The 22,301-nt window shown below is 32.7% G+C and overlaps 4 protein-coding genes across 4 annotated transcripts; 3 read left to right on the top strand and 1 right to left on the bottom strand.

Annotated features, from left to right (window-relative positions):
• The first annotated feature begins 2,702 nt into the window (after positions 1–2,702).
• Positions 2,703–5,285, top strand: LOC108987036 (probable WRKY transcription factor 75). The gene is made up of 3 exons (XM_018959876.2): positions 2,703–3,243; positions 4,672–4,832; positions 5,016–5,285. Exons 1-3 carry the CDS (start codon positions 2,858–2,860, stop codon positions 5,030–5,032), a joined length of 564 nt encoding a protein of 187 aa, XP_018815421.1. The 5' UTR covers positions 2,703–2,857; the 3' UTR covers positions 5,033–5,285.
• Positions 5,286–8,382: 3,097 nt separating this feature from the next.
• On the top strand, positions 8,383–10,763 carry LOC108987035 (teosinte glume architecture 1-like). The gene is made up of 4 exons (XM_018959875.2): positions 8,383–8,439; positions 8,682–9,119; positions 9,282–9,418; positions 9,863–10,763. Exons 2-4 carry the CDS (start codon positions 8,713–8,715, stop codon positions 10,501–10,503), a joined length of 1,185 nt encoding a protein of 394 aa, XP_018815420.1. The 5' UTR covers positions 8,383–8,439; positions 8,682–8,712; the 3' UTR covers positions 10,504–10,763.
• Positions 10,764–11,861: 1,098 nt separating this feature from the next.
• On the bottom strand, positions 11,862–13,561 carry LOC108987059. Its single transcript, XM_018959901.2, has 2 exons — positions 13,262–13,561; positions 11,862–12,183 (listed from the first exon to the last, which is right to left on the bottom strand). Exons 1-2 carry the CDS (start codon positions 13,411–13,413, stop codon positions 12,117–12,119), a joined length of 219 nt encoding a protein of 72 aa, XP_018815446.1. The 5' UTR covers positions 13,414–13,561; the 3' UTR covers positions 11,862–12,116.
• A 7,704-nt stretch (positions 13,562–21,265) lies between these two features.
• On the top strand, positions 21,266–21,908 carry LOC108987043. The gene has a single exon (XM_018959883.2). The coding sequence runs from the start codon at positions 21,329–21,331 to the stop codon at positions 21,728–21,730; it is 402 nt and encodes a 133-aa protein (XP_018815428.1). The 5' UTR covers positions 21,266–21,328; the 3' UTR covers positions 21,731–21,908.
• Positions 21,909–22,301: the final 393 nt, after the last annotated feature.

Genomic DNA, 22,301 nt, shown 5'->3' with positions numbered 1-22,301 from the left:
AGCTTTTTTCTTTTTTTTTTTTTTTTTTTTTTTTTTTTTTTTTTTTTTTTTTTTTTTTTTTTTTTTTTTTTTTTTTTTTTTTTTTTTTTTTTTTTTTTTTTTTTTTTTTTTTTTTTTCGCATGTTTTTTTCTGCAAGTATTTATATTACTTCTTTCTCTTTAAATAGACTTTTTTTTGTATTCATCTAAAGAGTAAAATAAATTATTACTTCTATCAAATGCTTGCTTTATAGTTGGATTGTTATGTAATTCTTATTTATAATTCTTGAATTTTTAGTGATTGTATTAGAATTTGTAAAAGTAAGTACATATAATTGAATTGATTGGATCAAATTTGTGTGATAAGTATTTTTTAGATTTTTATTTAAGTTATTTAGACTTTTATAGAGTAATACTAAATATTGATTTAAACTAACATAAAATAGATAATTAAAATACTAATTTTTTATCATTAAATAAATAATAAAATTTTACTGTACATTTTTAAGCAAAAAAAATTATCTAATTAATTTGAATTTTTAATATATTTTAAATTTCATAATAAATTATGAACATAAATAAATAATAATTTTATTCTTATACATTAGACTATTTTAATATTTGAAATTATATTTATTTTTTTCTTCAATTTGACAGATGTGACAAATGTACTTTTTTTATCAATTAGAAAATCTTACGACATACAGGATTTTACATAAGTACTACTAATTTCAAAATAACCAAGCCATTTATAAAATACTAATATTTCATCATTAAATAAATAATGAAATTTTGTTAAATATTTTTAAAAAAATATAACTATATAAATAATTAGAGTTTTAACATAATTTAAATATGATAATATTCTTAATTAACTAAAGAGAACTGCTACAACTAATAAAAAAGTAACCTGAAAATATGTCATAAATATGTATTTCATTTTTTTATTTTTATTTTCTTTTTTTTCATGTATTTTTTTAATCATCATAAACATTTTTAAAAAAATAAAAAATTTACAACATCATTGGGTCAGGAGGGAATTGACAATCTATCTCTTCCCAAACAAAATTATTAAGTTCGAGGAAGAGATTAATAGATTCTTAAGTTTTCAGAAATTTTTATATATTTTTTAAAATATTATTTAAATATAAAATATTTTTTAATTTGTTAATCTAATCATTACAATTTTCTTAAATGTAAATTTTTTAAATTTTAAAACAAAAACTACATTAAAAAATTATTTTTCAATAATATTTTAACTTTTATAATATTTTTATTTTAACTTTTTTTCTCTCATTTTCTAAAATCAAATAAAACATCTTAATCCAAATAATTTTATATATTACTATTCACAAACCATGTCACTACTATTAATACATCGATCCAAATCATATCTAAGGATATGATATCTACATGTGTTGTTTTTTGAAGGACGAGGCTGCTGCTGGTACATTAAAATTTTTAAGATTTAAATCCAACCCTTCATTTTACCACTTCTCATTTTTTTTTCTTCGGTTGGATTGCTTCGATTTATGCAGTGAAGTACTATCACTATCACAAAAATTCTCCATATCTCTTTTCACTTGTTAAGTGCAGAAATTGAGTTCATAAAAAATTCTCTATATACTACTTATTTTACTTATGATTACGTTTTTTTTTTTTTAACCCAAAACATATTTATATTTTACAAAATAAGTTATTTTTCAACTGGGCAAATGTGCCTCGCACATTGCCCAACCGCTAGTGTATATATATATATATATATATATATATATATATATATATATATATATATATGCGCGCGTGTGGATCGGTGGAAGGTTAGCACAGGAAATACGTTTTAACCGATTTCATTGAAAAGAGGAGCTTTTAAAAAATGAAAATAAAAATGTGCATCAGCCGGCATGCAGGCAGGCGATATATTTAAGAGCAAAAAATTTTCTCATCATTATACATTATATATAATTTTTTAATTTTTTTAATTTATATTTTTTTATATTTTAAAAAAATATAAAAATTTATTAATACATTAATAATAATTTCTTTAATTAATAACAATAAAAAAGTTTAAATACATGAGTGAGGACAAAATAGAATTATTCATATGGAAATAATGAATAACAAATCTCATTTAAGAACATTGCATCCGCCACCAAAAACAAAACAAAAACTGTACCATATTGCTATATATCCACGACAGGCACCTAAACCTAATGGTCTAGCAGCACACCTTGTGATACTTTCAGATCAGTCCAAAGGCAGCCAGCTGCACGTTATACATGTCTGAATCTTATGTACCTACAAAATTGGTAGAAGGAAATTACAGCTTTCACCACGAAATAAATCTCAATTCAACTAGTGTCGTCTAATTATTATAATTATTTTAAAATTTTAAATAAAATAAAATAAATAATTTAATTATTTTAAATTTTAAAATAAAAATAATATTTAAATTTTATAATATTTTTATTTTAATTTATCTTATCTCAATTAACTATCTGAATTAAATAGATCAATTTTAGAAACGTTAAAATATAGTTAAATAAGGAAAAAGAAAATTAAGAAAAAGAAAGTATAGTCTTGTATAGTCTTACTCGAATGATGCAGCCGCCACCATGCATTTTCCACCTTTCTTTTTCTGATCAATAACTTTTTTCGTGTTGTACACGACATGGCTCGCCCCTATTTATCTGTTTGGATTTTTCTTCCTATTTTGCACTGCTTCAATACATGCATGGTGAATCTGTGCATGCTCATAGCCGCCTAGCTAGCTTAGGCAGCCGCCCCCACCTTTTGCATGTTTTAGTGTAAAACCTATTCGGACATTCTTCCTGATCTCCTTCTTCATCTTATTCTTTACAAACTCAACTGGCTTCCTATGGAAAACTACCAAATGTTCTTCCCCTGTTCTTCTACTGGGCGGCAGTCAAGTTTTCCTATCTCAACAAACATGGGAAGCTCTAATGTTTTTCAGAAACATCTTGGTGTGAGCTCGAATGGGACGTTCTTGGGGTTGGGGACAGAAAACCTTCTCCCAAAAAGATCGGCAGAGGACGTTAAACAACCAGCTGATGATCAGTGCTGCCCTGTTAGTTCAAATGGATGCTCTGCTGGGGAAGAGAGCAAGGGAAAACAAGGTAAGATCAAGAAGATCAGGAAGCCCAGATATGCTTTTCAAACTAGGTCTCAGGTTGATATACTCGATGATGGCTATCGGTGGAGAAAATATGGTCAAAAGGCAGTTAAGAACAACAAATTTCCGAGGTTAGTTTAAATTTTGCCACGTTTTCTTTTGGTCGCCTTTTCTAAGCTTGGGTTGTGAATGGGAAGTTCCTGCATGCATGTTGATGCTTGTTCGATTAATTTTTGTGTAAATTAGAACCCTCCAAAAGTATATAGGATTCTGCCATCTATGTATAAAGAAGTAGTTGAGAAGATGATCAGTTTAGTGCAATTATTTCTTTCAGACTGGCCATCTAGGGTTGATGTACTCATTTTATATATATTGCCAAAACGTTCATGCTGCATGCATCCAATTAAGCATCCAGCTCAATGGGTGAACTCGATCGGTGACACTAGTGGATTAGGATGCATTAACAACCTACGTACAGTAGTACTGTTTCTTCCAGAGTTTTTCCTTTCAGCTTTGATTCTTCTTTTAGTAACTTAATTGTATGACTTTCTCACAAGAAATTCCCAAGAATCACATTTTCCAGGCATCTTGAATACGGACGGTCGGTTTTAAAAACGTACGTACGTACACAAGAAAATATGAAAGAAAATAAAAAGAAAATAAGCAAATATATATGGATGGGATGCATGCTCTGCGAAAAAAATATATATGTTTCTCTATCGAGGGGTTTTTTTTTTTTTTTTTTAATATAAAGATGCTAATCTTACCGCTTATTCGTACTGCTTGGAGTTACGGTTGTAATTTTTTATTTTTTTTACTTAATAATTAAGAAAATATTTTTTAATAATATTATATATTTTTTATTTTTTTAAAAATATTAAAAAATACATATAAAAAAATTTAAAAAAATCATAATATAATTAATTAAAGCTCCCAACAGAAGTGGTGGCTGTTAATGTAACTTTGAGTACTGGATCCTATTAATGTAACTTAATGCATGTCTGGACAACTTTGGAATGATCTAATTTCATAAAGAGAAATATTTTCACTATGAAAAATTTTTATATATAAAAATAAATTCATAAATTGATATGATTTAATATGGTATTTTGTTAAATTGTAAATCTGTTTTTATTATATATAAAGTATATCTGACGTATCATATGAAATCATATCAATTTGTAGATTTATTTTTTTAAAATTTCTTTGTGGTCGTACTAGCACTTCTCTTTAACAAAATATAATTCAAATGATCAGTTCGATTGGATTAGCTAGATCCTAATCTAAAAATCATTAAGAAACATTTTCAGAATGGAAAAATGTTAAAGGCTCCGGCCTCCAGTAACTATCCTTTAATACACACGAACAAGGTGGCTAAATTGGACTCACAATATGATGGTTAATATATACATAACACCACTCACTAGTACTACTGCAATATATTATTCCCATATTGGAATTAAAACCATTAATCCAAGTCATGTTATTAGTAATTATATACCGTGATCATGATGCGATGATCATCACGTACATCATGATCAGGTGCTTTTTGCTTGCAGAAGCTACTATCGTTGTACGTTTCAAGATTGCTGTGTAAAGAAGCAAGTTCAACGCCTAACCAAAGATGAAGGCATCGTAGTGACTACTTATGAAGGGGTGCACATCCATCCAATAGAGAAGCCAACTGATAACTTCGAACATATTTTGAGTCAGATGCAATTTTGAGTAATTCTACATACAACCGTGAAGTGCGTAATCGCCGCGTAATCGCTTTGAAAAAGAGTGAGATCCACTATTAAAAAATTAATTTTTTTCATGTGAGTCCCATGTTTTATTCATTTTTTTCAAAACGATTACGCGATGGTTACACAATTCACGATTGTAAGTATATTTTCTCTGCAATTTTACACTCCTTTTTGAAGCTGTCTTCATCATGATCACATGATCATCATTCGATTTATATATGTAACCGGCCACCTGCCTCCCCTCCTCGGTTAATGTCAAAAAGAGATGGCACAACTGCCTCGAACTTTGAACTATTTCTTGGCTTTGTAACTCTTTTAGAGTTCTCTTTTCTTCATTTTTTTCCTGATCAGTTTCATGTGTAGGTTAACTCAGCCTTGAGATGCTGATCATCATGTTTTACCACCTAGATATTAAGAAAATAAACATAAACCTATATATATATATATATATATTAAATCTATCTATTTTCATCAGTTTAAGTTTTTGAGATAAGCGGTAGTTTCACATATATAGTATCATAAGAGAAGTTTTGAGTTTGAATCATAACCTTACATTCCATCCAATTTAATTAAATATTTATGTATTGGGCCCCTTATTGAGTGGGAGTAGCCCACACGTGACAAAATAATTAATGATAGGAGATGCTTAGGGAATGATGAGATGAGATGAGATGAGATGAGAAATCTGTAAATAGTAATGAAATAATTTATGAATAGTAATGACATAGTTTGAGTTAAAAAATTTTATTGAGTTTGAGAAATGAGAGAGAAAAAGTTGAATAAAAATATTGTTAGAGTATAATTATTGTTTACTATTATTTTTGTTTTAGAATTTGAAAAGTTGAATTATTTTTTGTGTTTTGTTTGAAAATTTGAAAAATTTATAATGAGTAGGTAATGATTAGATAAAAAAATAAAAAAATAAAAAATTGAAATTAAAAAGTATTTATATTTGAGTGAAATTTGAAAAAGAAATTTTGAGATTAATTAGCTGAGTTGAGATCATGTATTTCCTAAACAATATATCCATAAATCTATCTATTTCCATGATCAACTTAATTTTTCTGAAACAAGTGATAGTTTCAAACTTTCACATGAATTAGCTTTAGGCACAAACGTCGGTAGTTTCACATGAGTTAGAATAAACCAGATTATTAGGTCATCGATCGGGCTGTGCCATTTGATACAACCTGGAAAGAGATCAATTCCTCGTTTTCAACTTTGGAAGTGGGTGAAGGGAGAAAGATGTTTGAAGAATTTTTATAAATTCAGATAAATAATATCATAATATTATTATAGAGAGAAATGATACTTGCAGTCGTGAGCGTGCAGTCGCCGTGCAGTCGCTTTGAAAAAAGTGAATAAATAAGGGACCCACCTGAAAAGAAATTAATTTTTTAATAGTGGACCCCACTCTTTTTCAAAGCGACTGCACGACGTTTACGCATTTCACGACTGTATGTAGCATTACTCTATTACAGAATGGTTTAAAAGATGAAAATCATGTTAAGTAGTCCCTCATGATTTTGTCCCCTCAATTCCACGGCTCTTATATTTTAATTTTTTAATGATTAAAAAAGTGACTACTAATAAATGTGTATATTTTTTATAATGTTTAAATATATTTAAAAGAAAAATAAATAAATAAAAATGCACCAGTTTGAGAGATTTTCCTACCTCCTATATATATTTCTCGAGCTTGTAATTTTTTATTTTTTTATTTTTTTGGGGCAAGTGGATTCACGACAAAAGAGGCATCTCATTTATCTTCTCACTTGAGCATAATGCATGCTTTAGAAATCTGTCATGCTTGCTTACACGAGAATTGAGTTTCCTTTAATAATGGCCCCACGCATAACGTATTAATGATACATGTTAAAAGGGAAAAGAAGGAAAAAAAGCAAAGAAAAAACAAAGATGCGAGGTCACGAAGATTCTAGTACTACTACTACAGCTTCATGAGCCAACCCACTTTGCTAAGCAAAATAACGTGGAAAAAGAAAGAAAAAGAAAGCCACATGCACGCAACCCTGTTTTCTTCAACTAATTACCAGAACTTTTCCGGTCGTGAGCGAGCATTTGCTGATTTTCTTTAATTTTAATTTTCAGTCAAAACTCTAGCATCCAAGGCATATTATATTAATGCGAGACTGATGATCTGTGCTAGCTAGCTGTGTCAATTAAGAAGTCCCTTAATATTCTTATATATAGCTATTAATTAAAGAGATAAGAGGTAAGAAAATGAATATGCTTGAAGCATAAAGGCAGGCAGAAACAAATTACTAGCATTAATTAGCAATTAATGTCTGATGTGCATCAAAGCATTTTGCACTGAGAATCTTGTCGAAAGTCTTGATCTTAACCAAATTAGCAAAAGCCATGCATCTATGCTTAATAAGACAAATTAGCTAAGTCGGCAAGTAAAGTGACATTGAACTTCTAAATAATTGGAGTTGATCCTTTTTTGATAAGAAAGAAAGATCATTATGCTGTCTCCTTTAATTAAAAAAAATAACATGATTGGAGAAGAAAATATTTTATCTTAGAGGAATTAAGGTAACAACATTCAATCTTATTTGTGATAAAAAATAACTTATTTTTTTTTGTAAAATGAGTATATTTTTATCATAAATAATTATTATCGTCGTAAATAATTTGTCATAAATATTTTTTTTTTTTGTAGTGATTTATTTTCTTCATAAATATTATTATTATTATTGACAACTAAACATCAAGAATAAAAAGGGTATTGAAGGAAGGGTGTGCCACAAAACCATGATCTTGGGGTGAACTAATTAATTTCTTTTTATCTTCTGCAGTCACAAACTGATCCATAAATTAACTAATCCATAAACTAATTAATTTTTTGCTATAAAAAAATCTATTTATTATTTCAACTCTTATCATCTTATCATTATTTCAGGATATGATATTAAATAATAAATTTATAAATAAAATATAATAAATAATTTTTAATAATTTATTGTCACATTATAAGATAATAAAAATATGATAAAAATTGAGATAACGAGTAACGTTACTCTCTTGCTATACATATCGTTTTCAGAATTTTTATCATACTACTTTAACTGGCTGCCACGTAGACCTTCCCTCATTCTATCTTGTACCTTTTCTTTTGCTTACTGTTATTTTATATGTGGAGTTTAAAAAGTTGTAAGCAAGATTACCTGTCCCTCTCTTTGCCATTGGCATCTTGCTATTTCTTTCTCCTCTCTCTTTTGCATTTAAATTGTTTACAAGTTTATTTTCAACTCCAAATTTAATAACCCAACTAGGCTTTGGAAAGGGGGACCAACAGGAAAACAACATAGGTTAGAAAACTGCTCCAGATGGGGCCTTCCTCCAGTAATTCTCAAGCTCTTTATTTTATACAGTTTAATCTTATGATTTCTGTCCCTATAGCTTATTACCTCATCAAGTTGAGACTTTGTCCTTGCCTTCTTCTGGAGAGGGATATTTGGTGTTCCTTTGCTGTTTTTTGTTTCTTTTTTAAATTGAGAGAACTGCTCCCTCTATATATGGCAATTCCGATATCTATCCCCAAGCAGAGAAACAAAAAAGGTCCAATTTGTATTCATGTATTACTTTAGCTGGTCTGCAATTTGACTTTATCATTGTTGCCACCAAAAATTCCCAGAAACAGTGGTTCACTGTTCTTGATCTTTTGGATTCTACAAAGCACTAAATTTTACTAATTTCCTTTTGACCGAAAGCAAAAAAAAAAAAAAAGGAAAATCAAAACCCATTGGTTCTTTCATTTCATGATTCTTCTTGAAGTATTCACTTTTGTGTGATTGTTGAAGGGGAAGAAACGTCTGTGAAAGAGCTTTACTAATGCTTGCTATGGACTGGGACTGGAACGACTTTGCGTGGGATTCAATTGAGTTGGAGGAAAAAGAGGATAACAGCAGCTTTGCTGGCCTTGTTGGTCCCGGTAGCTTGGGAGGACAGGATAATAATAATAATAATAATGGAGGAGGAATTATGGTGGACTTGAAACTGCGTGGGATATCCGGTTTGGAGGAGAGATCTGTAGACGGATTAAAGTACAGAGGGCCATTGAAACGGACTCGGGTGATGAGTGGAACTCAAAATGTTTCATGTTTAGTGGATGGATGCAAATCAGACCTCAGTATCTGCAGGGATTATTACCGGCGACACAGGGTTTGCGAACGCCATTCTAAAACCCCAGTTGTAATCGTTGGGGGCAAAGAGCAGCGTTTCTGCCAACAATGCAGCAGGTATTATATCCAGAGCATGCATTTCATTGGTAGACAAGGATATTATTTCAATTCTAGAGTTGGATCGGAGTGTTGGATTTTTTTTTTTAGAAACTTCTGTCCAATCATATGGGTTTTCTTTCTTTCTTTCTTTCTTTAAAAAAAAAAAAAAAATTGTTGTAGATTCCATTCTCTGGGGGAGTTTGATGATGTAAAGAGAAGTTGCCGGAAACGTCTTGATGGACACAACTTGCGCCGAAGAAAGTCTCAGCCAGAACCCCTGTACCTGAGTTCTGAGGAGTTTCGGTCAAGTTACAAAGGTTATGGATTCTTATCTAACTGCTAAGAAGAGGTTTTTCTTGCAGTTTTTAATACTGTAAATTTGCTTGGTATTTGGTCCGAAACTGAGGATGAAATTTGAATGATTAAATATATAAATTAAATAATTAAGTTTACATCATTTATTCTTTACTAGTCATAACTTGCTGAGATTTTTCACGAACTTCCACATGAGTTCATCGAGTCACATATGAAAGTCAAGGTTGATTTGGTCTGCAGTCTACAATGGGTTTTAGGAAGTCCATCTAGTGCTACAATTATTATGGTATTGCTAGGTAGTTGCAGAGGAAATTTAATTTCCTGGAATTTATGGTATTGGTAGTGTCTAGTTCCTCAAATGAACTTGGAAGGACAAACTTCCTTTGGAATTGCTAATTACCCATTTGATATCAATGAACATTGACTGAAAATTCTGTGTAAACCAGGCTCGAGAATCTTGCAATTCAGTAATCCCCACATATATGCAACTACTTCTCTGAGAGGCACCTGGCCTGGGACGGTCAGCTCTGAAGCACAAGCTATGGTTCATAATCATTACCGGGGATTGCGCATTACCGAAGGACAAAGTATTCCGAATTCCTTCGCCGTGATTTACAATGAGGAAAATAAGATGTTTTCTTTCTTACAGGAAAATGGCCCTAAACTATGCAGCCAAACAACCCCTGAAGCTTCCATCCACCAGCCTCTTTCCAATAGCATTGTTTCAGCAGAAAGTGGAAGGGGTGGCCACAGTATGTTGTCTGGTGGACCAACACAACCCATTGACTTGGGTTATGCTCTCTATCTTCTGTCATCACATCCAACACAAACTTCAGCAATGGATTTGAGCCACTTGGTGCGGTCCAGCGTGAGCCATCCAAGTCAATCCATAAGCTCAGCACAGCAACTTGATGAAGTGTCTCAGTACTCATGTTCCCATGGTATAAAGGACAAGTCTGCTGCAGGTCTAGTCTTGCTTCCCGATTCCAATGAAACCAATTTCTACTGCAATGGAGTGTTTCAAGAGGCGTTTGATGCCTTGTTCGAAAGTGAGGCCTCACCAACTCTTCCCATCTGGTGGGAGTAGTCAGCTTCGGAAAGAGTTTGGTTTTTATCTAGCGGAAAAAAATGAACGAATAATAGACTCAAATGAATCAAGAGTTTTCCCATTAATTTCCTTGCCAAGAATTCAATGTCTTGGATTCTTGTCCTCTGATACATATGATTCTCTGTTTGAGCTCTTTGTATTGTGTGGTAAACTTATCTCCATCTATCTAATTTCTTGGAACCATTTGCATTTTCTTGGTAGTACACTTCGACCTTTGAGTTCTGTACCATATTTTTATTTTAATTTTAATTTAATTCGTAAAAATGTCTCAACATTGGTCTTATCTTATCTTTTGTAGTTGCTGTCAGAAGCGTGACATATATTTTTGGAACCCATTACTCGAGTTGTTTATACAGCTGTAAAGTTTATTTAACTCTATATACAGTTTCATTGTCTTAGAAGTTAGAATGCTAATATATTGTTTCACGCAACATAGTCTCATAAAATTAAGCCATATGGAGACAAATGACACGTACTTAAGAAGGTAGTAGAGACACACATCTCTATTTATGTTGATGTTACGGGAAACATGTGATCCACCACATTACAAAGACACAAACATTAAAAATAAGAAAAATATTGTATACTACACTCTCGTTCAACTTGCATCTCGTTATATTGAAGTAGCATTTCCTATCAACATTTAAATTTATATTTGCAATCAAAATTTTAACCAGATAGCATAGCCCAAAACAAGTTAATCCCAAATATATATTTTGAAAATACATGTAAACACTCATTTGGTTATACAATTTAGATGAGATAAGATGAGAAATTCTATTAAAAGTTTAATAAAATATTATTATAATATAATTTTTTAATATAATTCTTGTTTTGAGATTTGAAAAAGTTAATTGTTTATTATATTTTATATAAAAGTTCGGAAAAATTATAATGATTATATAAGATAAAATAGTTTGATTTTGTGTAACCAAACCAACCCATCTTCCTACATCTTTAACAAACAAACCATAGCACAGAGACCCCCAATTGAAGAAAATTTCAAAGCCGAAGGACGCATAAAGGCAGAATTCAACATCGACAGTTGAATAAAGAAAACAGGGACTAGAAATAAGTCGTATAGCGAAGTTGGTGGCATAATTCATATTCCAAAGCATCTTTAATATTTGGCGACGGTAGTGCCATTAAAGATAATTTTAATGGAATGTACCCTCTCCATAAAATGGTTGACTCACTGCTCTTGCCATTGCAGAAAAGGTTGGGACAGACCTTGAATCAGATGAGGATGGGCCAAACTCCTACGGAATGATTTGGACAGACCTTGTCCAGCTCTGCCTGACCCTATCCATTCGTCATTGTTACATAAAATGCTATAATCAAGGGAGAAATGTTTGTTACTTTGTAAAACAAGTATGATCTTCTTCTTTGTAAATACACATTACTAAGATACCAAAAACATGCTACTAAAAAACAAAATTATGAGAGTTTAATTGCATATATACCGGGACATCTCATTAAGACTTATTCTAAATAATCATCAAATACTTTAAAACAAAAGGAAAAACGGAGCAACTAATTAACTCTTGTAGACAACATCAAGCTCCCCCATATAGACACATTAGTACTATTTCCTACTTGTGAGTGTCTTTTGGAGGAACCTTTGTTTCCAACTCCTTGGGAGTTGCCTTCTCTGCTGCCCTGCAAGATCCATAAAAGTCAGTTAAATGCCTCTTTAAACCAGAGCTAAATACCAGTTGGGAACTACAAGCAAAAGAATGAGAGCAATGGGCATCCAGTGCTGCTACAATAACACCCGAAGAGACATGTCAGATCTGGTTCCAGAGCTTGTTAGGAAGGCCAAGGTTCGACCAGTGTATGTGTGCGCACGTCCAAACCATTATCAGAGGCAAATTTTCTAACCCAACTTTTCCCACAAGTCAAGAAAAATGTGAGGAAAGGAAATCCAACATCAGTATCTAGTAACAACTGGAGCTGGAAAGTACGCGTTTTCAAAATCCTATTGCTAATGTGCTATTGAAAAATGTTGATGATGAAGCAAGAAACTAATTTCACAAGCTGAAGAGGACTGAGATTTTATTTATTCTTTAATATAGGAAACTTCCATCTCATATTTCAAAATCAATTCTTCAACGACCTTTACTCAATATCCGTCTGTCCTTTATGTTGCCAATTGCTCATTACGGAATACCAAAACTGTTTGTTTTCTCTTCCACGAATCATGATTGTGTGTGTGTGTGTGTTTTATACAGTCATGCGTTCACCAAGTGGCTGCCAATATGATAAGTTTTTTCAACACGTGACCATAAATGAAAACTATAGCACTTCCAGAAAAATACCAGAAAAGATTTAAAGGTTGTCACTTAAAATTAGAAGCCACCAGAACTTAACCAGGCCTCAGCCATTTCTAATGACAACTACCACAAGCAAGAGCACTGGCAACGAAACAAGTTATCGCAACACCCACCCCCCTTCCGATTTTCTCAATCTTCCCAGTATCGAGCAGGTTGAATCAACCCTAGGATCTCTTATACAATACACAATAAGTAACAAACCCAATGCAAGACCTGAAAATTGGTATATATATATATTCTGAAGGAAAAAACAAATAATCCAACAAACACAAAAACACGCCAACACCCATTTTTAGATTTACTTTTTCTTCACCATTCCGCCATATTGAACAAACATATATGTTAAGGAAAAAAAGTCGGTTTTCCTAAGATCTTAAAGAAATGATATAAAGAGGACTTTTTACTTGGAGGCAGACGCAGATTCTTCTTCGAGCCAGTGGCGAATGTGCTTGACGTTGCGCCTGAAGACCGCGGCCGACTGCCTGACGTCACTCCTCAGCAGGAGAATCGCTGCACTAACCCCAGCCACTGTGAGGATGAAGTTAGTCAACGCCATTTGATTTCCTTTCTGAGGTCCGAGAAGAAGAGAAAGAGGTATTATATCGAGTTTGCTTTCCTATCTGACTGCAAAGAATTGCAGAGGATCCGCGTATACGAGGGCTTTTGGGGGATTCATGGCGGAGAATATGCTTGGAGAAGACGACGAGATCGGATTTAGGGGCACGTATTGGGCTTCCAAAGTAGGTTCTACTGCTTGGGCCATCAGTTTCATAACCCAACCTGAACGTGGAATCTCTTTCTCGAACGCCTACTTGGGCTTTTTCCAACCGCCCCAGCCCACACTCCAGTCAATTCGATTTTCTTTGACCGAAATGAGAAGGGAAAAAAACAAGGAGGCAAATTGTTAGAAGAGGGGAGCTTTAAAAATCACATAATAAATAAAAGGATAAACACGAATATTCTTAATTAATTGCATTAATATTATGATAGAGATCTGAAAATTATTAGAAAAAATCAGCAAAAAATAATTGCAAACGAAATTATAGTCTGTCTGTCTTGATCTTCTACCCTCATTAATTTTCACATATCAATTTAATTAAGCTGCTTAATTGAATGTATTAAATGTCAAAAATTGGTGAGGGTTGTGATCATGTATTGATTATTATCAATAGATCAAGGTGTGAAAAATATGAAGCATATGCATGTAGGTTAAGGAAATAAAGGCATGCATGGAGGTGGTCATGTACGTGGTTTGGGTTTATCTTAGGTTTAATTTAGCTAACCTGCATGAATGTGTGCAGATCTATGAGAGAATTTATATATATATATGAAGGTTGAAGCAATCAAAAGGATTTTGTAATATTGCTTGTGTATTCGAAGTAATTTTATACACTGATTAATGATCTTGGGGTTGTGTCAAATTAATCTTCGAGTGAGTATGTTTAATTGCTTGCATGTTGGTGTGCGTGCTGTCACAATTAATTAGATCAAGAGAGCAAACAGAATTAGTGTAAATCACGGACATTTTCATGCCATATCGATCATATAATGAGGTATTACACATACAATCATGTACATATATATATATAGGTGCCTTGTGCATGGAAATTAAAGACAGAAAGAAACTATGAAATGAAATGAATCGAGCACCAGAGAGATTAAGTCTTGAAAACCAAACATGAACTTCGTTGCAATAAAGATCATGCATGATGATATATAAGAATATATGCTTTGCAGATGATCATCATGAACTTTTGTACGTACGTACCTTCAAACGTTGTTACAGATTAAAGATGGGGTTCGATCTAGCGGCCTTCTAGTTCTAGCCAGCTAGCTAGGTGGTGATATAATTCCATTAATCCAATATTGAATATCATTATGGAGATTTACCTCCTCCAAGATATTGGATCATGCATGCATGCTTTGGTGATCTGTAGAGACTGATCAGGATCAACATGATATTGGCATGGCTCAATCAGACTGAAGGACCCAATTACCATATATTTGAGAGCTTTGATCTGACTGAACCATGCCAACATCATATATATATAATTAAACTGCACCAACCAATATTAATCATGCTAAGAAACTATATATATATATATATATATATTTATATTGCATCCATCAAGCTGAAGCTGTTTGCTGGGAAAAACAGGCCCTAAACGTCTAGCAATATTAATGCATGAGATCATAATCATGCATGCTCTCGAATTGGCCTGTGATGATCAGGACGAACCCAAGAAAACGTATACAGGAATGAAATTTCCAGAAACATGAAATATGTAAGCGGTTTTATGAAGGAGACAATAAGAGGATCGAAGATGTTGAAAATGAAAAGTAGTACCGAAAGAGTAGATCAATGGACTTGCTTTTTATAGGAAAGGAAGGGCGCCGAGATCAGCTGTAGATTTATAAAAATAAAAAATAAAATAAAAAAACTTCAACTTATTATTTTTGTACGATTATTGAGATTTCTTGACATTTTATTGGTCGTTAATGTATGCGGTCAAGTGCATTTGTTCCCCTTTTTCTTAAATGTTAATAATGTCATCTCGTTGGAAAGATATATGACTAACGTTTTACCTAAAGGTCCCACTGATTTTGATATCAATTTGGCTGAATAATTAATTAGTGCCATCACCCTTGTTGTCAGCACATCGTCATGTATACATCTTTGTGATCAGATTTCTTTTGAGCTATATTATATATATGGCCATACTTATTTATTTATTTTTTATTATAAAAATAGAATTCATTTCATTCAATGAATTTGAAGTTATAACTGTGACTTATTAATACAGGAAAAAATCTGGACTAAAGCCAAACTAATGCACCTGCTCTGGGGCACCTCCACACACAAATTTCTTTGTGACATATATTGTCTTAACTTCTATAAACTCTCTCCTAACAGAGAAGAGGGTTTTGTAAAAACTAAACTAAACGTCCCCTCTTTCAAAGAAGAGAAGTACTATCTTCATCCTCCCCAAAAGGAGAATTACCATCTCTTCGATTCTCCCAAAGGAGGAACGGGACTCTGCTGCTATGAACACCAAGTCCAATAGCCTATTCCTTATTATTTTTACCTAAAAAATAAACAACAAAAACTGCAAAATACATAGAAGAATCGGAAAAAACCGGATCTACCAACAAATTGAAAAAAACACAGGAGAAGGGGCTCAAGTGGCGCGTGCAGGACACATGCCACTTTGAAAAAAACAACAGAAACGCTGCACGTGGTGTCGGCAGAATGCTCTCGCGGTGGCGCGTAAGAGCCACACGCCAACCTTCAACCCGCACGTGTGGGCTATGCGTCACTCCGTTTGGTGTCGCGTTTGATGGTCTTGTAGATCGGCGGATGGGAAACACCATGGTGGGGCGCGTGTAGTCTTTTGGTAGCTGAAAAGTCCCAGATCCGACGAATTCTCCTTTATTCAGCTTGAAAAAATAAAATAAAAAACAAAACACAACATCGAAAGAAAAAAAGACAGAGGTGAAGGGAGGGGGGAGGAGCCGAAACTTCAAGCCCTCAAGCCGGATTCAATTGTTTGGAGAGTTTAGAGAGAAGGGAGAGAGTTTTAGAGAGAGAAGGGAGATTGTATATTCTTGGCCATACTTATAATTACTCTTTACATGACTCATTGACCTGACGATCCTGGGAAATTGCCTTCTAAGATAATTTTACACACCCCAAAAGTTGTCGTCAAAGGTTCTAAAAAATCCAAAACATGACAAGTTCGGGGACGATTTATACTTGTAACGTCGGCTACTATCGTCTTTATAAAACATGTTGGTAGCGACGACAGGAAAGTTGTGTTATATAAAGCTTTGTGAGGGCGATATCAGGTTTTAAGGTTTAGGACAGCCTTATTTTAAATGATTTTTAATGAGTTTTATCGTGGGCCGTACGTGCGTGCTCTTTATAGTTATAAAAAAAATGCACAAATAATTTTTATTTTAATTGATGTGAGAGACTTCCGCATTATAATTAGTGTGGTTTATATGTTAATAAACAAGCTTTTAATCAAACTCTCATAGTTCTTCAAAATTTGAGAATTTATAAAGAAATGCTTCCAACAAGGCATGTGACGTGAAGGTTAATTAAATCTCTCTAACAATCAGTTGGAAGGACAAAATAATTATTGTGAAATACTTCTTAACAAAGTTTATGAGAACAAGATTTTTACAGGGTTAAGAAAATGATAGTACTTAGGTCTCCTTGATGCACATATAAACGCAAGATTTTAAGCCCTAGTTTGTTTTCGCATATGAGATAAGAAGAATTGAAATTAAAATTAAAAGTTGAATAAAATATTGTTAGAATATATATATATATTTATTATTTTTGTTTTGAAATTTGAAAAAAGTTAAATTGTTTATTTTATTTTGTATGAGAATTTGAAAAAATTATAATGATTAAATGAGATGAATTGAGAAAAATTGTAAAACCAAATGAGACCCGAATTAATGATTTTCATACAAATATTTTAGAATTAATTAATGTGATAGTGTCATTTATAAAAATATATGAGAAACTTTATTTGAATTTGTAAATAAATTAATCAAAGAACTTGTATGTGTATATTACTCAAAAAAATAATTTGTCTGCTATAACTTTTATGATTTTTTTAAAACTCAAGTTGTAACTTTTTATGTTTTTTTTTTTAAGGGAAACAATCATCATTCATTCATAAAAAAATTTACATTCATGACCGGATATATTCTGAGATGTTCCCATATCAAACATAACATCATAAACCAAATTAATAATGCATTTGGAGCTCCACCAATATACTATTTTCTCTTGTGACTGGTCTGATCTTTCACTATTGATGTTACTCTCTATAGAAAAATGTCCAAAAGACAACACTCTCTGCTTAAACAGAGACTTAACCTCACACTTCATAGAAAGAGAGGACTTCACCTCTACAAACAAACGTCTGAGATATCAACTTTTTTTTTTTAATTAACTATAAGGAAACCAAAAGGGAAATCAGTAAGATAGATGCGAAAAATGACAGATTACAGTTTAGACTAATTTCGGTAGATTTCAAAATTTGTGACGGCTTGTGACGACAATACACTTGTCTCTTTTCAACCACAAGTCAGATCTAAAATGTCTGGTGGTGCGTGGTGTTGAGTCCGGTGATATGACGCTTGCTTTAAGAAGAACTGTAGAAAGATGTGGCATGTGAAGACCACACACAGATGTGGAGAGTGCGTGAGAACCACGCGTTTATGTTTAATTGTACACACATTTGATAGGATTTTTATTGTTAGTAAACTTACAAATTGGCATGATTTCATGCAGGACGTCACATTTATTTTACAATAAAAATAAATTTATAATTTAACGTACAACATAAATTTACTTATACAAAATCTTTTTATGCTCAAAACATTTATTGTTAGGAAAATGCTTGTCAACCCGCTAGTAGCTCCTGTTGGGAGTTATTTTATTTTTTATTTTTTAATTTAATGATTAAGTAAGTATATTTTAATAATATTATAAATTTTAAAATAAAATATTTAAAAGTGTTTTATATATATATAAAAAAGCAAAATCAACTAACGGGAGCGCCTCCAGGTGTGGGAGTAGAGGCTGTAGAGCCACCCTTATTGTTATTATAATTTTCACACGACTTCTCATGAACGCGTCAAAGTTTTGTGCTATTATTGTCTAGCGAGAAAGCTTAAAAATATAATAATCTTTTGAGGGGCCTGACCCTGTTATTTTACCTCTTCGTGTTTCATCATATCACGCAGGTTGTTGGGGATGATCTCTAAAGTCTAAACTTCTTTCGAAGAAGACAGAATAAAAGGTGAAAACACCAAACAAATTTGTGTTTCATCATACATCACGCAGGTTGTGGGGATGATCTCTAAACTTCTTTCGACAAAGACAGAATAAAAGGTGAAAGCACCAATCAAATTTTTATTTTTATTTTTAATTTTATAATACCAAAATTGTTCTTTGATTGAATGGATAAGACAACACCTTCACGTTAGAAATTTAACGTGAGTTGATAGAAATTTCATGGACCATTTTATGACTGGGGGCTCCCCCCCTGTTTGGACCAGTAATTGCGGCCTGAAAGACCCAGCCATTTTGGATACCTGAAGCCTCACAACAAGCAAATTCTGCCTGGGAAACAGTTATCTAAACCTTCGTTTGAATGTTGAGATCATCTCAATTGATATGTGAATAGTTTGATATATGTGTGTAAATATATGAAATAGATTAAAATGAACTTAAATTTTTTATATAAACTAAAAAAAGTATTGAGTCACATTAATGATTGATTTGAGATAGATTGAGATCTCGCAACCAACCAAACAAAGCTCCCGTTTAGATAGTGAGATGATATAAGATGATTTTAGATGAAAATTAAAAGTTAAGTAAAATATTATTTTTTTAATATTATTATTGTTTCGAGATTTAAAAAAATTGAATTATTTATTATATTTTGTGTGAAAATTTAAAAACGTTATAATGATAATATAATATGATATGAAACCGTTTTTGTATACAAACAAAACCTAATAGTTAGTTAAAGGAGTAGTATCAATTACAATTTTAATGTGGGTAAAGATACTTTAAAAAAAAGTGAATTCTTTCATATAAATTCCACCTTTTTTTTAAAAGGTCTAGACAGAGCTTGCATATCATACGGCACCTATATAAATAAATCCAAATGGGAAAGTAGTCCTAGAGATGGCCGGTGTCCAAGAACAAAAAAGAAAACCCCTTCATTTTGTATTATCCAGTCCTAACATGGGGAGCACTAGATTGGTATGCATGCACATGGGGGCCATTGAAATTCTTTTAACGATTGAGACACGACAGCAGCCCCCACGCCAAGGTAATATGTTGTCAAGATTTCACCTTTCACACAAGCTAAAACTTTGCTCCAAATAAAGTTTAGAAGATACAAAGCATTCGCACTTTGGTCCACCAAAAGATTCTATATCGCTAGCTTCACGCATCAAAAGCAGAACAAGGATTGAAAGAAATGACATTACAACCATGTACTTTGTTCCCAATAGATTATAGTATGTAAGGAGAATACTTCTGATGCCATTCTCGGAAATGTTGCTTGAAAACGAAATAGTGCGCCAGCCAGTACTACTGCATGTTTCCTCTGAAATCATTCTGTGTTAGCGTGAAGAGAATTAATGTGCAACTCTCCTCGTTATGTTCTATCAAAATTCATTTTTAGAAAGCAAAAACTTCTCAGAGATGGATCAGAACCTGTCAACATTTTTGAGAAAAGAAGATGTTTCATGGGTGTTTAAAATTAAAACCTGTGAAACTATTCAAGTTTCATATCACTTTTAATCCTGTCTGTCAGAAACAGATAGAAACAGTCAAAATTTTAGAGAAGCTTTGAGAAAAGAATTTATCATATTGGTGTTCAATGCCTCATGTCAAAACTAGTCAAGTTTCAAACATCTCTTAATGTTTCAAGTCATGGGAATTGTTATTGATAACCCCTCGTTTGTAAATGCAAGTGTAAATGGGATGGATCTGCTAATTAATTACGTACGCATTTGCTCTATCCAAAAAGTGCGTGCTGCTGCTCATGATATTCAAGGAAGATGCTCCCATAGTGACATGAGTGAAAGCAATGTGTTAAAAAAGACTTCATTCTTATCTGTTCGACACCTTTACATGCCTGACTGCAGTTTACTTGCAGATCAGATTTGGGTCCAATATACCATAACAAATGCTACTAAACAAAGATGATTTTATATAATCGTAGAACAAATGTGTTGGAATATACAAAATCACATAGAAGAATTGGAACTAAAATCCCGAGAAGCCAAACAAAGGGCTTCATCTACTAGTAAGTTGTTAGTTGACAGTTAAGTTAGTTAAGTGCAGATAAGTTAAGTTGGCTAGATGTCAAGCGTTGAATAGTCATGTTAATCAATCACAAGTTTATAAATAGATCCATTTGATTAGCTATGATCTTCACATAGTTAATTATGAGAAGTAATTCTGATCTCTTTTCTCAAGTTCTCTGTTTTCAGTTTTCAGTTTTACTGTTTTTAGCAACTTTACAAAATGAACCAGTGACAAGAAAATCACATCATATAATTAATATTTCCGCTTGAGAGGATTTCACTGTGCAGCCTAGCCATGTATATTCAAAACACTTGCTGATTATCGTGTAGAACAAATTAAGACGAAGTTCTCTAAGGAAACCTTCTCTATGAACTGTTTAATTATAAGTTGTTGGGAGCATATATCTTAATCTAACCCGTATATATTCTATGGAAGATTATTATGCTTGCATAGTGGACCACAACCCGTTTACGAGTTTTAATTCATGTCTATCTGCAAGCCATGTGAACGCAAAAGAAAGGTGCCGGCCTTGCAGCCAGTACTATATATATGTATATATATAGAAGACACCTCTTCAAGTGAATACTCAACATTGGAATTCGATATTAAACTTGAGGTTAAGATGGAGGCAAACCGGAAGCTCAGAGGATTCGTTAAAGGGAAGTTGATGCCATTCCATAGATCAGCAACCAAGCCTTCCTCAACTGTGCAGTATATTTCTAGCAAGATTAAGCCAAACCAGTCATCTCCTTCAACTGCTCCTCTAGGGTTCGTGGTGCACCAGGACTATGCGGTTGCTCAGCCGAAACAGAAGGCCGTGTCCTTCATAGTACCACCTGATCATAACATGATTAACCGTGACTTGGTCGTCCTGAGCAAATATGAAAACCTCTATGGGTTGGCTGCAGATGAGAGTGTAGATATGAAGGCTGCAACTTATATATCTTCTGTTCAAGAACGTTTCAAGCTTGAACGAATGAACTCGGAAAGAAAGAAGTGCCAAGATATGCAGTTGAGCGCTTAGTCTTCGTAATAAATTGCCTTTTATCATCCAGAAATATCATAGGTCGATCGTTTTGTCTCGAAATATATTAAGATTTGCTGCATGTATTGGTGTTTATATGTATGAACTTCAACCTCATTTTGTCTCTTACCGTGAATTGGACCAGAATATATATTAACAATCAATTACGGTTTTGATCGATATTGGCCGTTTACTGATCATGAGACGACTGAGGCGTACTCGACTGCAGTCAAAACCCAGTCAAGTGCAGTTAGTCAGGACTTGTTGATCATCTCAGTAGCGACACAACAAAACAAACCCAAAACAACGTGAAAATTCTCAAACCAGAAATTACAGTTAGTTTGATGTCAGAATATTATTGTTTAAGTACTGATTCAACTCATCATTCACTGCCACTTTAGGATATTTTAAGGTGGTATAAGGACATAGGATTATTTAATATCTAAAGTGTTATCTATCTGAATTATTATTAAAACATTAAAAAAAGTAAAGTTAAATACAAACTATATGCAACCTCCGCACATTTACTTTCCAAAAAAAAAAAGTGATCAGACCTACTAATAAAAAAGAA

This window comes from Juglans regia, chromosome 10 (assembly GCF_001411555.2).
Source record: "Juglans regia cultivar Chandler chromosome 10, Walnut 2.0, whole genome shotgun sequence".
NCBI lineage: Eukaryota > Viridiplantae > Streptophyta > Magnoliopsida > Fagales > Juglandaceae > Juglans > Juglans regia.
This window is presented reverse-complemented; position numbering and strand designations above follow the sequence as displayed.

What these genes read in the sequence shown, in the direction of transcription:
- LOC108987036 (XM_018959876.2), top strand. Translation starts at nt 2,858, where the DNA reads ATGGAAAACTACCAAATGTTCTTCCCCTGTTCTTCTACTGGGCGGCAG. An exon ending in AAGAACAACAAATTTCCGAG is followed by an intron (nt 3,244 to 4,671) that starts GTTAGTTTAAAT and finishes TTTTGCTTGCAG; the next exon opens with AAGCTACTATCGTTGTACGT.
- LOC108987035 (XM_018959875.2), top strand. Translation starts at nt 8,713, where the DNA reads ATGCTTGCTATGGACTGGGACTGGAACGACTTTGCGTGGGATTCAATT. An exon ending in TTCTGCCAACAATGCAGCAG is followed by an intron (nt 9,120 to 9,281) that starts GTATTATATCCA and finishes AAATTGTTGTAG; the next exon opens with ATTCCATTCTCTGGGGGAGT. An exon ending in GTTTCGGTCAAGTTACAAAG is followed by an intron (nt 9,419 to 9,862) that starts GTTATGGATTCT and finishes TGTGTAAACCAG; the next exon opens with GCTCGAGAATCTTGCAATTC.
- LOC108987059 (XM_018959901.2), bottom strand. Translation starts at nt 13,413, where the DNA reads ATGGCGTTGACTAACTTCATCCTCACAGTGGCTGGGGTTAGTGCAGCG. An exon ending in GAATCTGCGTCTGCCTCCAA is followed by an intron (nt 12,184 to 13,261) that starts GTAAAAAGTCCT and finishes TGGATCTTGCAG; the next exon opens with GGCAGCAGAGAAGGCAACTC.
- LOC108987043 (XM_018959883.2), top strand. Translation starts at nt 21,329, where the DNA reads ATGGAGGCAAACCGGAAGCTCAGAGGATTCGTTAAAGGGAAGTTGATG.